This window comes from Marasmius oreades, chromosome 9 (genome assembly GCF_018924745.1).
Source record: "Marasmius oreades isolate 03SP1 chromosome 9, whole genome shotgun sequence".
Classification (NCBI taxonomy): domain Eukaryota; kingdom Fungi; phylum Basidiomycota; class Agaricomycetes; order Agaricales; family Marasmiaceae; genus Marasmius; species Marasmius oreades.
This window is the reverse complement of record NC_057331.1, coordinates 2,989,405-3,004,235: the sequence shown is the minus strand read 5'-3', so window position 1 is coordinate 3,004,235 and position 14,831 is coordinate 2,989,405. Positions and strand designations below refer to the sequence as shown.

The 14,831-nt window shown below is 49.0% G+C and overlaps 3 protein-coding genes and 1 non-coding gene across 5 annotated transcripts; all 4 read right to left on the bottom strand.

Annotated features, from left to right (window-relative positions):
• Positions 1 to 2,342: 2,342 nt before the first annotated feature.
• Positions 2,343 to 4,819, bottom strand: E1B28_013814 (uncharacterized protein). Its single transcript, XM_043158992.1, has 5 exons — positions 4,381 to 4,819; positions 3,419 to 4,332; positions 3,020 to 3,366; positions 2,741 to 2,962; positions 2,343 to 2,688 (listed from the first exon to the last, which is right to left on the bottom strand). The coding sequence occupies exons 1-5, from the start codon at positions 4,803 to 4,805 to the stop codon at positions 2,512 to 2,514; spliced, it is 2,085 nt and encodes a 694-aa protein (XP_043004347.1). The 5' UTR covers positions 4,806 to 4,819; the 3' UTR covers positions 2,343 to 2,511.
• Positions 4,820 to 5,332: 513 nt separating this feature from the next.
• E1B28_013813 (uncharacterized protein) lies at positions 5,333 to 10,146 on the bottom strand. 2 transcript variants are annotated; one of them, XM_043158990.1, is made up of 8 exons: positions 9,928 to 10,146; positions 9,550 to 9,614; positions 9,081 to 9,485; positions 8,924 to 9,033; positions 8,702 to 8,865; positions 8,376 to 8,455; positions 7,226 to 8,317; positions 5,333 to 7,170 (listed from the first exon to the last, which is right to left on the bottom strand). In XM_043158990.1, the coding sequence occupies exons 1-8, from the start codon at positions 10,065 to 10,067 to the stop codon at positions 5,657 to 5,659; spliced, it is 3,570 nt and encodes a 1,189-aa protein (XP_043004345.1). In that variant the 5' UTR covers positions 10,068 to 10,146; the 3' UTR covers positions 5,333 to 5,656. The 2 variants fall into 2 exon arrangements, with proteins under 2 accessions (XP_043004345.1, XP_043004346.1); XM_043158991.1 differs by having other exon boundaries at positions 9,550 to 10,146.
• Positions 10,147 to 10,602: 456 nt separating this feature from the next.
• E1B28_013812 lies at positions 10,603 to 10,706 on the bottom strand. The gene has a single exon. It is a non-coding gene; the product is annotated as a tRNA-Lys (tRNA).
• A 1,103-nt stretch (positions 10,707 to 11,809) lies between these two features.
• Positions 11,810 to 14,627, bottom strand: E1B28_013811 (uncharacterized protein). The gene is made up of 10 exons (XM_043158989.1): positions 14,615 to 14,627; positions 14,481 to 14,552; positions 14,165 to 14,418; positions 13,617 to 14,105; positions 13,101 to 13,559; positions 12,643 to 13,035; positions 12,407 to 12,582; positions 12,071 to 12,352; positions 11,962 to 12,005; positions 11,810 to 11,887 (listed from the first exon to the last, which is right to left on the bottom strand). The coding sequence occupies exons 8-10, from the start codon at positions 12,286 to 12,288 to the stop codon at positions 11,853 to 11,855; spliced, it is 297 nt and encodes a 98-aa protein (XP_043004344.1). The 5' UTR covers positions 12,289 to 12,352; positions 12,407 to 12,582; positions 12,643 to 13,035; positions 13,101 to 13,559; positions 13,617 to 14,105; positions 14,165 to 14,418; positions 14,481 to 14,552; positions 14,615 to 14,627; the 3' UTR covers positions 11,810 to 11,852.
• Positions 14,628 to 14,831: the final 204 nt, after the last annotated feature.

Here is a 14,831-nt window from a genome sequence, read left to right as displayed (position 1 = left end):
TTCACTCACAACTTGTGCAGAGATCCGCTGCGATGTGTGTGTGTTCTGTCACTCATTGTATTCATCCTGGACGAATAGATCTGCCATAAATTCACTCACCACTTGCGAAGAGATCCGCTGCAATGTGTGTGTTCAGTCACTCATCGTATTCGTCCTGGACGAATAGATCTGCAATAAATTCACTCACCACTTGCGCAGAGATCTGCTGCGATGCGTGTGTGTTCTGTCACTCATTGTATTCGTCCTCGACGAATAGATCTGCAACAAATTCACTCACCGCTTGCGCAGAGATCCGCTGCAACGTGTATGTGTTTGGTCACTCACCGCGTTCGTCCTGGACGAATAGATGTGCAATGAATTCACTCACCGCTTGCGTAGAGATCTGCTGCAACGTGTGTGTGTTTCGTCACTCACTGAGTTCGTCCTGAACGAATAGATGTGCAATAAATTCACTCACCACTTGCGTAGAGATCCGCTGGGATGTGTGTGTGTTCTGTCACTGATTGTATTCGTCCTCGACGAATAGATCTGCAACAAATTCACTCACCGCTTGCGTAGAGATCTGCTGCAACGTGTGTGTGTTTCGTCACTCACTGAGTTCGTCCTGGACGAATAGATGTGCAATAAATTCACTCACCGCTTGCGTAGAGATCCGCTGCAACGTGTGTGTGTTTCGTCACTCACTGAGTTCGTCCTGGACGAATAGATGTGCAATAAATTCACTCACCACTTGCGTAGAGATCCGCTGGGATGTGTGTGTGTTCTGTCACTCATCGTATTCGTCCTGGACGAATAGATTTGCAATAAATTCACTCACCACTTGTGCAAAGATCTACTGCAATGTGTATGTGTTTGGTCAATCATGGTGTTCGTCCTGGACGAATAGATTTGTTCCAAATTCACCGTGTGTGTTCAGTCACTCATCGCATTCGTCCTGGACGAATAGATTTGCAATAAATTCACTCACCACTTGCACAGAGATCCGCTGCAAGGCGTGTGTGTTTGGTCAATCACGGTGTTCGTCCTGGACGAATAGATTTGTTACAAATTCACCGTGTGTGTTCAGTCACTCATAGCATTCGTCCTGGACGAATAGATCTGCAATAAATTCACTCACCACTTGCAAAGAGATAAGCCGCAATGGTTGTGTGTTGCAAATAATGTGCTTCTCCTTATGTGTCCCCTCCCTTGTTCTGTATCCGTAGCATGTCCCTACTGTTCTTCTCATCTCTCCCTAGTGGTCTTATGCCTCTCTTCTTCTGTGCGCCTCTCTTCTTCTGTGACCCTGGTCCTCCCCTTGCTCTCTCTTTCTGTGTCCCTGACAGTGCCCTGCCTCTCTCATTCTCTGTCCCTAGTCGTCCCCTGCATCTTCTCTGTCCCTAGTCGTCCCCTGCATCTGTCCTTCTCTGTCCCTAGCTGTCCCCTGTCCGTGCCCTAAGGTTTCCGCCCCTAGTCGTCCCCTAGGTAGTCCTAATAACCCCTGGTGAGAACTTTTTGACGACTTTTTGGACTTGCACAAGCCAACAAGTCAACCAGTCACCAGCTATGTCTGATTTCCGGCAAGCTCAGTTTTGCTCGGGTCCGCCTGCCAAAAATTTCCAGTCACCTCAACTTTTCACAAAAACCTCCACTGTTGGAGGCTGTCTGAGAGCAGCTATCATGTTATAGAACATATGCCAGCTATTTGGACCTCATTGGCTGGCGTGTGGTTGCGATATGTGAAGGAGCTGGTGAACTTGCGAGGGGGTGGACTGGTCGAACCGGCCGAAAAGCCCAGAAAAGCCGGGAAAGTTCACCGGCAAATTGTGTAAGTTGCTGATGACCGAACGGCGAGACCGATCCATCATCGTGTTGGACCACTCCCAAGCTCGCCGTCATGATGGTTCAAAGTGGATTTATCTATGTATTATATCATAGCCCTATTTCTAATACACAAGGTATGAAGGCGGCCGGATTTGTCAATGCTCACGAGCGGTCTGGCCACTCCAACTTGACTCGACCTTACAGTTAGTATATTCGTATTCACACCCGTAGGTACCACCATATCCCTCCAGCACCGTCAAAGCACCCTTTCTACATCTACTATGATCATCCAGTCGCCCACCTCAAGCGGGGAGATGGCCAAATGTGGACGGAAACCTGTACCACATATCCGAATCCCCACTATGTACTACGACCCCGGAGCGCATAGTCGATTATTCGAGTCAAGTCTTTGAATTCACCTTCTAAGCTTCGTTCCCTCTTTTCGACAAGCCTGGGTTGTGTACCGGATGGCGTTTTGTTACTCCCATTTCAACGGATCTTATTATTTGTAACGGTGAAAGTCACAAACTGTAGTGGTTCGATGGCCATGCATGTAAAAAAATGGTATTGCAAATCATTCGTTAGGCATTAGTCTAGAGAGCGCCCTACACGACAACATCCTATAGAAGAAAAGTCCAAAAAGTAGACAAAGTATCACGTGAGAAGTAAGAGGAGAAAGGAACATGGGACTTTAACACCAAAGACCGTTCAATCCCGCTGCTTCTTATACGCTTCTTCAATCTCTTTATCGAACACTTCCGCAACCTTCTTCCTCTGAATCTTCTGTGCAGCAGTGACCAACCCATTCTCAGGTGTCCATTCTTCAGGCGTAAGAATGACAGCACTAAGGGTTTCGAGAGGTTTGAAGCCGTTCTTCTTACCGACCTATGAGATAAAATAAGTCTCGTTAAAGTGAAAGACGTAGGGGACGACTAACCGCATTGCACTCCTTCAGTACCAGACCCGACACCTTTTTATCACGACACAAGTCTTGGAGCGATTTGCCCGCCTCTTCCGAGCCCAACGCATGCCTCAAATGCTGTTCATGGGGAATGACAATGGCAATCGGCTGTTTGGCATCTGTGGACGCATGGACGCATATGTTCCCCACAAGGTTGCAGGATTTGTACGTGGATTCGAGTTTCTCAAGTGCGATGTACTGAAAGTGGTCGGAGTCAGTATAGGGTACACCCGTGAAGGAATGAACGAAACATGCCTCTCCACCTTGCAACTTGACCAAGTTCTTGACCCTATCAATCAACGTCAGGGTTCCATCAGGGTTCCATTGTCCGACATCCCCAGTCCTCAACCACCCATCTTTCGTGAAAATACTCTCGTCTTCATTCAAATCCGGTCTCTTGAAGTAACCCTTCGTAACCGAAGGACCTCGAACGCATACTTCACCCTGAGGTGGGTTGTTCCGGCTCGTATATCCAGCGTCGGAAACATCAAGAAGTTTGATCTCCGTAGACGGAAGGGGTAACCCAACGCTCCCATACCCCGCTGCCAACAACTCAGGGGGCATGATGGCGCACATTCCGCAGGTTTCCGTCATTCCATACCCTAATAAACCGTCAGACAACTGTGAGGATAAGAGCAAAGAGGACCACGTCACCTTGAAGCATCCCGACCAGCGTCTTATCTAAAAACACCTGCGTCTCTCTACTCAACGCAGCACCACCACTTAACGCAAGCCTTAACCTTCCGCCCGTAGCAGCCCTGATGCCACTGAACACGACCGAATCAGCCACCTGAGACAGCACCGGCACGTTATTTCTCTTCATCGTCATCGCTCCGTTGAACACAGCCTTCTTGAGTGTCCCCCCGCTATTCACCTTCGAAAGAATACCTTTCCTGATGGTCTCCCAAACCGCGGGGACACCACACATCAGCGAAGGTCGGAAGGTGGCAATGTCGCCTTTACATTTCCTCACCGACGCATCCGTCAACGTCTTGACTCGACCATACCCTATGGTCGCCCCAACGAACAACATGATGAGCTCGACGATATATTCCAAAACGTGTGCGAGGGGGAGATAGGCCAGGTAGGTGTCTTCGGAGTTTAGATGGTGACCCAACAACACGAATACAGCACCAACGGATGCGACCAGGTTTCCGTGAGAGATGACAACACCTTTCGGTGGACCGGTGCTACCAGAAGTGTATATAATACACGCCGTCGTCTCTGGTTTTGGTCGGCGGGAGTTGAGAATTTCGTCGTGGTTAGGTTTGGATTTGCCCAGCTCTCGAAGTTCGTCGATAGAGAGAGTTTTGATATCTTCTCTAACGGCTTTGATATCGGCGAGAAGAGAGGAGGGAGGTTTGCCATCGTAGATAACGAATTTAACGGTTGGGGTCCGACGGAGGACATCGTGTAGAGTAGGGAGAAGGTCCGCGTTGGTAAAAAGGCCGATACACTCTGGCTCGTTGAGCGAATGGGCCAGACCGGAGGGACCCAAGGTGTCGTAAGCCGTGGCAATAGCAGTGGAAATCGAAGCACATGCGTTGGCCATGAGTTGCCAGTTCAGGCTACGAAAGACGTAAAAAAAAAGAACCAAAAGAATGTCGACCACATACCTCGTCTGAGAGTAAATATTGAAGATATGGTTAGGCTGAATACCCAGCTCAACCAACCCCTTCGCGATCTCCGTAACAGCGTCATTGAGCTCGATATAGTTCATGTACTTGTAGTCGCTCAGCTCGAAATACTTCCACTTCTTCTTCTCCACGACCTCTTTCCCGTCAACGGTCTTCTTCACCTCCTTCTCTTCCTCATGCACTTCCACAATTTCTCTCCAACCCATGGCTTTTCGTGTCCCATGAGTTCGAGCTGCATAAGGAATGATGTCGAAGACAGTGTCAATACCGTCCGAGGGTTTAGTAACGAATTTATCAGAGGAGATGGCAAGTCGTCGAATAGGACCTTCGCTGGAAGATGCTGGAGGAGCAACATCGACAGAGCCTTTGCCGTAGTAACCTGGTTTGTTGGTGAGGAGGGTCATGACGGGAGAAGTTCAAAGAAACAAGTACGTCACCGCGCTTCCGCTTTTGAACACTTTCGGAGTTGAGTCACGTGCACCGTGCTTGGCAGGAGCGTTGAACGTCGAACTAGTAACAGTTAACTACGGACACAAGCATTCCTCTTGTGTGGACAAGACACTACTATTGGAATTGACGGAGACCACCAAGATCTCTGGTTAATGAGAACTTTGAGTCAGGGTCGAGTCAGGGAGAATCTAGAGTCTAGACTCCAACTTATCAAGGGACGCTGGGAGTCTCGGGACCTAGGGGTTAAAAGTAGTTGACTAGCATGTTCTTTCGGCTTTACTGTACATTGTAGAAACTTTACATAGGGATTGCTATAAAAGACAGCTGAACAGACTGGATTATCAGTCAGTTGTCTCTCTTGACCTCAACGGCCGTCAGTCTGATCAAGTCTGATCTTAAATCTAACGTCAGAAACAAGGCTAAACACTGAATGTTCGAGCCAAGCCCGCAGGAGACTCGCTAGTCCCCAGGCACGGCCAAGATGCAGTTCCAGGAGTAAGATAGCTTGTACGCGAAGAACATGTGCACGAAGGAGTGTAAATATTTCGAATTGACTGGAATAGAGGTAACGGAGCAGTAGCCTACTAACACATGATGGGAACGAGATGACAGAGAGGAAAAGATAAACGATAGCATAGTAACCAAAAAGTGCTCAAAATCCCGGAGATGTGAGAAATGAAGAAAAAAAAACAATACAAAGCAATCGACAAAGTGCGAACGAAGAAGAGGGGACGATCCAAACAAAAAAAAGGGGGAATAGGTGAAACAGAGCATACCCAACGTGAAATGTATCCCATCCCCACCCCTACTCAGACGAAATGATACTCCCAATACTAAGCAGATTCTTCTTCCCCTTCTCCGCACCCTCTCCTTCCTTCCTCACGCCCACATTTTCCTGCGAATGTAACCTTATAACTGGCGGATGATGATGATGATGATGATGATGGAGTCCTCTCCCCTGAGCATGCGACGAGGAAACAGAAACACTATGATGCCCAGAAATATTAGGTATCGTCGTCGCATTACTCCCAACGCCAACCATTGCACCAGAAGATCCAGCTCTCAACGGTGCGAGCTGTATCTTATCCTGCTGTTGTGTTTGCTGGTGAGACTGATACTGATACCCTCCTGCTCCCACACTTCCACTTCCACTCCCACTCCCGGAATCCCACAAGGTCGTAGGAGCAGGCGGCGTCACCCACTGATCCTGAGATTGAGACTGAGATGGATTCTGTGTAGTCGGGGATTGACTCGCGTTCGGATTATTGGTATTCGCACCCGCACCAGGACTCGGACTCGCATTCGCGGTTCCACCCTGATACTGGCTATGCCCGTAACCAGCGTACGCCCTCATCTGCTGTTGCTGTATCCCAGTGTACCTCCCATACTGTTGATGTTGAGGCTGTGCTTGAGGTTGATGCTCCCCATACCCGCTTGCATGAGCATGCGTCGGAGTAGGAGGTGGATGAGATGGGGGAGGTGCACTCCCAGGACCATGGGCTGACGATGATGACGCCGCTGCCGCCGTAGAGCTAGAACTAAACTGTTGCTGCTGTTGACTCTGGTCATAATAACCATAATACGACGGTGGCTGGGGCAATGGATACTGCTGAGGTTGAGGTTGGGGTGGCTGAGGTTGGTACATCTGATGATGAGGCGCATGAGGCGGCGGGGGAGGGGGTTGCTGTCCATACGTCCCACCATAAACATGAGAATGCTGGTGTTGGTGTTGATACGCATCGGGTGGTGGTGCATAGGTAGGCATGGGATGAGGCGGCGGTCCCCAATGCGGTCCATAACCATAAGGCGATTGTTGAGGATATGGATGGTACGGGGCATGAGGATGTGGTGATGGGTATCCATATTGAGGATGAGGAGGTATAGACCCTGGATGCGGCGGTGGCGGTCCAGCATGTAGATGGGTAAGGAGAGGAGGAGGTCCGTACGCATTGGGTGGTGGTGGTTGCGGTTGGTACTGGGCATTTTGTTGCGGCTGCTGCTGCGATGGTGGAGGCGGGGGCGGTTGAGATGGCTGAGAAGCGTCGTATTGGCCATACGATTCCTCAAACCTCGAGGCTCCAGAACCATCGCCCGTCGAATTCACAGTATTATTACTTCCCCCACCCAAAGTCGTAGGAGCGGCAGATGACGTCGAGGTCGACGAAACACCAGCAGCTTCATTCCGATTATCTGACGTCGGCGTAGGCGTCGCCTGCCCACTTCCTCCACAAGCCCCATTCAACACCGTAGCTCCAGGCGGCGGTGGAATCCTAACACCACCCAACGAAGGATCAATAACAGGTGGCGCTATAACGGCACCTACAGAAATATCGTTAGCTCAGGGACCGGAAAAGGGCCATGTATCAACACTCACCTAGAGGTGGAGGTATATGCCCACCACCATTAGGAGGCCACGAACGAAGCCCCGTACCATATACCGGAGCAGGATTCGGTTGAAACGCAACGGTTCCATTCGCCAGAACCCCAACATCATTATCAAGCTTCGATCTCTTCGCCTCTCTCCTAGGCAGCGACAACTTCCCCCTTAGTCTCTCCTTATCCCTCTTATCCCTTCGTTTACCACTCCCCTTCCTCTTATCCTCTCTCTTCTTCTTAGACCCCGACACCCGCTTCCCCCTCCCCTCTTCATAATCCGAATCGCCATCATCGTCGTCGTCATTACTCTCATCCTCTTCCGGATTATCCTCATCCTCACCACCATCAACATTCATCCTCGAACTCCGCCTCTTCCCAGTCTCACGATCACTTCCGCTTCCTCCATGCCCACCATCCGGACTCGCACTCCTCCTCCCCATGGTAACATCCTCAGCAGGATGAGAAGGTGGTGGGGACGGTGGTGGTGGTTGTGGTGGGGCATACCCCGGTTGCATCTCAGGCGGAAGAGGTTGCAGCGGCCCACCTCCAGGTAACCCACCAGGCGGTGCACCCATGGAAGTAATCGTAATCGTCCCAGGGGATTGCTGTTGTTGATAAGGAGGAGGCGCAAGTCCAGGTGGATAACCCCAATACGACGACGGTTGGGAAGCGTATTGTTGTTGATAACCGTGCGAAGGAGGAAGTGGTGGAGGTGGTATATGTTGTTGAGGTACGGGTGTATGCTGTTGGGATTGTTGGGGTTGACCGATAGGAGGGAAAGGGGCATAAGTGTTCGTGAGGGGTGCGGATGGTGGATGTCCCATCGGAGGTGGTGGTGGTACCTGAACCGGACCAGGTGTAAGTAACGAGGAAGCAGAGGTCTTGTCCTGTTCCTGGGTCTGGGTTTGCGTCGAATTTTGCGTCTGCCCGGGGGCGAATGAATATGGAGAAGATGTCGATCCAGCGACATTCGATGACGGATGTCCAGGTGCTTCAATCTGATGTATCGGCCGTTTCCTAACTCTGATATCCTTCCGTATTCGGATTTTGATCCCTTGGTCTGCGAGTGAACATGACAATGGAGTGGATTCTATGGCAGGATATTCCTTAGGCTATTACAGACAAGCGGTAAGGGATTCAGAACGTACCTTCCATTCCCGGGAACTTCTTGGCAGTATACACGTAGAACGGAGCGGAGAATATCGACTTGCAATGTCGCACAGTGTTTCTGAGCATATGAAAGAGGATATCAGTAAATCGTCGAAAGGGCCGCGTTATGCGAGAAAGGTAAATTGAAGAGTCATGGGTTCAATGATAGGGGGCAGAGCAAAACGGTTGACAACGCCAATGATGTCAAATTGAGCGCCGCTCGTCTGGTAACGTAAAAAACGAGGCAGTTAAGGGTCTGATGTTGTGGGAACGAAAAAGAGGTACATGAAGAACAAAAGGAAGGGAAGTGCAAAGAAGGACTTACCCAACAACCTCGAACAAGCTCAGCTTGAGCCGATAACTACCTTCTGTCCTAACGCTCAGATCAGGAAAGACGAAAAAGCCAGCGTCTTCATTATTCCGCTGTGGGTCTTTGAGGTGATAGAGGGACGAGACCACCGATCCAGTCGTGCATCTCGTACGGCCGTCCTAAAGACCAGAAAAGTCAACAATTGACGAGAAAGACGAAGGGTTGAACATGTCAGACCTTGAGCCAATGCAATTCCACGTCATCGTCCGGTTTCGCTAGACTCGCGAACATGAAGTAGTAGGGATTCTGTAGGTATGAACTTGAATGGGCGTAACCGTATGATTGACCTGAAAGAAACGATAAGTTCAATAACGAGTAAAGGGGCAATACGCACCCTCGCCTGAACCAAACGGCGTAGGTGTACTAGACCCTTCTCTATCCTTATCCTGATCACCAGCCTGCTCGTCGTCCTCATTCTCCCTACTTCTTTCATGACTCCAACTTCTATCTCTCTCCCTATCGTTACCAGACTCCATATCTACATCCACTTCATCATTCCCGTCACCTCCTCCCACTACCTGTCGATGTTCACGTTCCCGATCTTCTCCCCCGCCCGCACTGGGTGTTGGACTACCGCTCCGTGATGAGCTCGCACGAGGTTTCGTCCCCGAGCCCGGCCCTGACGATGGTGAAGAAGAGGAGGTTGAAGTTGAATGATGATGTTGTCCAGAAGTGGACGCGTATGGATCAACGACACGAAGTTGAACTATAGGTGGTGGATCAATCGGTCGTCTATCCGCTAAATAAGTGATTTCAGTACCCAGTTATGGTGCATCTGCATGGTGATAGAGATAAAACGTTACCTTTTCCACCCACTCCGCACATCCTCGCCTGCTTTGGTTCTTGCCTGACTGTGAGCTCGTATTGTCTATGGGCATACGATGGAAGAGGGTAAGGTGGTCCATTGGATGGTACAGGAAGGATTGACATTGTCATCGTCAGTACCCAATAATGACCATTGGAGTATAAAGCGAAAGAAAAAAACCAACAAAGAATAGAAAAGCTCTGGAACTACGACCCACAACCAGGGATTCGGGTCGTGTCATGCTGACAAGGTCCTTCTGTTCATCTGTTCATCTGATACGGTTCCCAGCAGCTCATTGCCTCTCCATATAATACCCAGAGCGACAGCAAAATCCACCGAAAGATGAAGGAAGAAAGGAGAGAAACTTGGGACTGACAATCTTTCACGGTATTTCGAATCAAATGGATGAGCTGGATACGGAATTGGAGGGGGGAGCATGTTCGCACTGGTCATCGTAGAAACGTTGCTGGTCGGGGTCGCAGTCGATGATGGCGTTGGTGAGATGTTGGTGGCCATCGTCGAGGTCGTAGATGAAGGTAGGGTAGTGAATGCCGTGACTGTCAGTAGCCCAACGAGGGCAGCAAGCTGGCGGTTCGGTCGTTCCGTTGTTCGGGTTCGGATCTATGCCCAATTTGGAAGGACTACCGTAAGCTCGGTGACAACTTTCCCTTTAGGGTAGTTTTTCTCAGGCTCGTCTTCTTGGCTCGCACTCTCACACTCTCGAATTCAAATTCCGAACAATCAGGTGGCAAGCAACATACAAGTTGTCGTCCATTACTTTCAAGTTTTACAAGTTTAATTTTTCGACTTAAACAGGGCTTGCGTAAGCCCTTGCCGTCGCCTGTAGCTTCTGTTACGGACCCCATTTTATGTAATTAGAAACCATGAGTTGGGGGTTGGGAAGATCAACGTAATTGAATCCCGATCGTGCGTGACGAGAACACTCGCTAGGGCAGATACCCGGACCGCTAACAAGAACAGACTATGTACAGGTCGAGAAGGATATGTGTCAGCGACGGAGGAACAAAAACTGGTGAAATCACACATGGGTAGCCCACCGCGAGGGTCGAACTCGCAGCCTTCAGATATCCTATTTCAAAGCCCGCTTGAGCGCTCTTAAAAGTCTGACGCTCTATCCGATTGAGCTAGGCGGGCGATAGCATGCTGTCAGTTGGGGTTATATATACCTCGAGCTTAGTGAGTAATTTTTGATAAGGATAAAGTCTGTATCTGAGAAAATCGCCGCTGAGAGAATTAAAATAGAATTCGGACTACACCGTCCACGTACCCCATGACCTTTGCTAAGGAATGATTTATTCGGACCTCTGAGGACGGTTGCGCCATTAGTCAAGTTTCATTGCGAGCCTGGCGAGTTCTTCGACCATTGATACTCTCCTCCTGGGATGGCGACGCAGCTTTTACGTCCTTTGGCGACTGGCTCTGCGACGTGCATAAGGCAAGAAAGAAGGTTTCAAGTGTGAAAAACGTACAATAAGAACTCGAACAACTCCGATCAGTTCATTCTCGGTTGGCTAGGCTATCCTCACGCAACCGCTAGGTTTGTATCATCTCGCTGAAGTCCTCTACAACTTCGAATGCATCTACAGTTTATGATGAAATGAAAGTTGAATTCGAAGACAAGGTGAAAATCGACTGGTTTATGTTTCTGAATGGGTCTATGTTCAGTTTCATTTTAAATATAGTTAATCGAAGCTCAGATGTAAGAAATTAATGGACAGAACAGAAAGTAGAGCGTACCTGAGCAAGGAAAATTGCGCCAGATGATGGTGGTTTCGGTTTCGGTTATAGTCGATAAATGTACGCATCCAGGATAATTAGCACCCAGAATACCATTTTATCTCAGAAACCTATATCCGTTGGACCTTCCGTTCTCATGGTCCATGACTTCGCAAAACCCTTTCACTCAATGAGAGTCGCTGTTGCGCATCTCCCTTTAATCCACGCCTCGAGAGGGAGCATATATCAAAATATAGTCCGGACTCGCAGATCCCAGATACAAATACAAGTATCGAATGCTTAGTACTTACTGAGGCAACAGGGAAGTAGTATGGCGAGACTTGGTACCTGAGTAGCCCCAAAGACTGAGAGGAACGCATAATCCGCCCACTGAGTCGGTCTCATAAAAATGTGACTACGGCTTGTACTGGCACGAACAGACTATCAATTTCCCGAAGGTTTACAATGATAACAATACGCCGAAACGTTCAATTAACGAACTCGATTTTGAGAAAACCGTACGGCTATCAATCTAACCACCCGAAATCCCTTCGTTTCCTGAGCTCAGTTGACAGGGTAGCAACCAATAGGGATGCCATCTAAATAAGCCGAGAGGAAGTAACCGTTAGTCAAGATTCCTCAAGTCATCACAATCGAGGGGGGTTATCCGTACCGTGACTGACGTCACTGCAAGCGACGAGGGTGGTACCCGGAGGGCTATTAAAAAACTCCAATTAATCCTGCTACTCACCGGGAAAAAGCGGTGACCGCTTGGAACTCACCATGTAGGATCGCCCCCGCCACCAATCACAGTGACGGGGGCACAGCTGATACCAACGAGGACGTTGTAGTCCTGCAAGACAATACCGAGCATGTTAAGGATTGTTAGAGCCGTGGGATCAGAAGCTACGACCAGCTGTTGGCAGCATCGAAGGTGCAGATCCTGACCGATAGCGAGAGTAGCAAGAGCAGAGACAGAGACGAGTTTCTTGAACAGCATGGTGAAAGAGAAACTTGAAAAGACAATTTTCAGGACGGTTAGAGTGAGTTAAATATACAAGTAGCTTTTATAGGGTTATTCAGGAGCTGTTTTGAAGCTCTAAAATGCATGTACTCACCCTGGAGGCACGAACTCTGTATACCCAAATGTGTGGTACGAGACCGAATTGTCAACTTGATTAGAGAATACACCGTAGAATGGGATGACCCATGATACAGGGAAAAACAGTTGCCACAGGGTTGGAGCTAGGGGGGCAGCGAAGTACATTAGAAAGCTTTGCGAGTGTACTGAGTGCTTCCCGTATTCTTTAGCATCACACGAATGATGCTAATGAAGCCTTTCAAGAGCGCGTACCTGATTGATCCGGGAACCATTCATTCAATCTATTAGTATCACCCTGACCTTCAGTCGAGGACTTGACGCCACCGTTACCTGTCAGGCTCTGCCAAATGGCTTTCTTCTAGACCAAAATCTGGACGTCTCACTCTGTCCTTCCAGTTATTCTGCTCCATCGATGAACAGGAAGCATTGCGCCCTGTTTTCCGGATAAAAAAGCAGAGCAAGATCTGGGACCTTGAATTTAAAGCGTAGAATGGAGTCATTTTTGTGCTTGACCAAGTGGGTGAGTGAATGAGGGTATCCCTTCCGAGTTGTCCCACTATATCAATCAACTTTTCTCACACGTTGGAACCGCCTCTCGGACGTTACGCTAGGGCTTCTTGCATAACCTAGTCGTCCCGCGCCAACCTGTAAATCGGAGATCAAAGCCATTAAGGAAGTTTGCAATGAGGAGTCAAGTTGCGAAAACATACGATCAGGAGCTGTTTTCTTTCTGATGGGTACTTTTCACCCGCGAAACTGCTTTCCAAGTCTGTTTGCGCAGATCTGCTTCCATACAAAGTATCCACCTTTCCCCGACGAGGCTAATTTACATAACTTGTTACCGGAAAAAATTTGCAAACTTTTCCGGCCTCGACCACCTTTACTGAAATTTCCCTCTCGCTCGTTGTAGTTTCCCGGGCTAAAAAAAAAGAAGAAAACAAGTTGCGTGCTGCCGTGAGCGCTATCAGCGTAAAAGTGAGATCACCAAGAGCTGGCATCGGGGGTTCAATTGATCATGTATCATGAAGAGAGCGGGCTGCAGGGAACGCGGATGTCGTTGGAGGAAGCCCGTTCCGGATAACCTTGAAGTCCCTCATGCCAGACTGTCTAACGCGAGAGGAGAGATCGAGAAGGGACTCGGGGATCTTGGTAGTTTCGACTGGAAAAATCTGTACCACAGGTGGTGAGTAAGAACATTCATTCAACTGGCGTAGAAGAAGTCGAACCACGTTATTGAAAATATTGTCCGGATGGCACGAAAACGCGAGATCCTGCGCTCGAGCGAGAGATTCGGTATGGTCGTGTGGGGGTTTGGGAACCCATAGAAAGATCCAAAACCGTTCCCCGGTAACTTTGATTGATTAAATGTCACGGCGATGAAGACAGTACCGCAAACAGAGTTTAGGATGGTGGAAGGAGAATACGAAGTCCCTTGGAAAGATGAGAGGACCGTCTACGAAAGAGCGACTTGACCGCGAGGAGGTGCTTGAGACCAGTTGCAAAGTTTTGACACGGTGGCCGAAAGTCTAGTAGCGAGAAATATAGGATCGTATGCATCCATACCGTGAACCAGCAGTGCTGCTTTCGGATTGATAGGTCAATCGTGATGCGGAGAGGGTACCTTGGCCACGATTCGAAAGTTTGCGCCATGCGTTTCTTCATATATGTGGTAGATACGGGGACGATCCTAAATCCACGCAGGTCTTCCCTTCATTCTACCCTCCCATAGCAAACACTCAGGAACCCAAACAGTCCAGAGGAACCAGAGACCAACCTCCCGCTCAATTTCAAATGGTAGCAATAGTACCTGGGGATTTTATCAGCCTCGAGTCTCGTAGAGGGATAAGATGAGGAGACAATAAAGAACATCATCTCATATCATTAGCACTATCGTCGTGAAGGGCCCAAAGAACGTCGTCAACGTTGTCGTTGGACGGTCATCGACCATCTTTGACGGTATAGGCAGCCAGAGAAATTGTCGGAGTCAATTTATAGCAGTTTGTTCCTCCCCGCTCACGAGGCAGATATCTGCTTTGTAGAGAAATTTGGATTCGTCAATAAATGGGATTAGGAAAAGGTCGACTACTCACCAAACCCCAAAACCAGGTTGCCTGCCAGTTCTTTGACGCCGACGTTGTTGAGTATCATTATAGAGAGCTTATCTAGAGACACCCAATGAGTTAAAAGAATTATTCAAAATAAGACGGGGTAGTTGCTCACTAACATCGAAACGAAAGAGAGGACACGGGGCCACATGACTTTAAATCTCGTGCTTCAACGTCGGACCAGTGCCTGATGGACCACGTCAGGTCCCGCGGACTTAGCTTCTCTTCTTCTCTTTCTTCGCTTGTTTTTCAATCGACAGATTGAACACACACTCGTCCCCAATCTTGACTATATGAAGTATTGCACTCGAGGATGAGGCAACGAAAGGAAGAAGG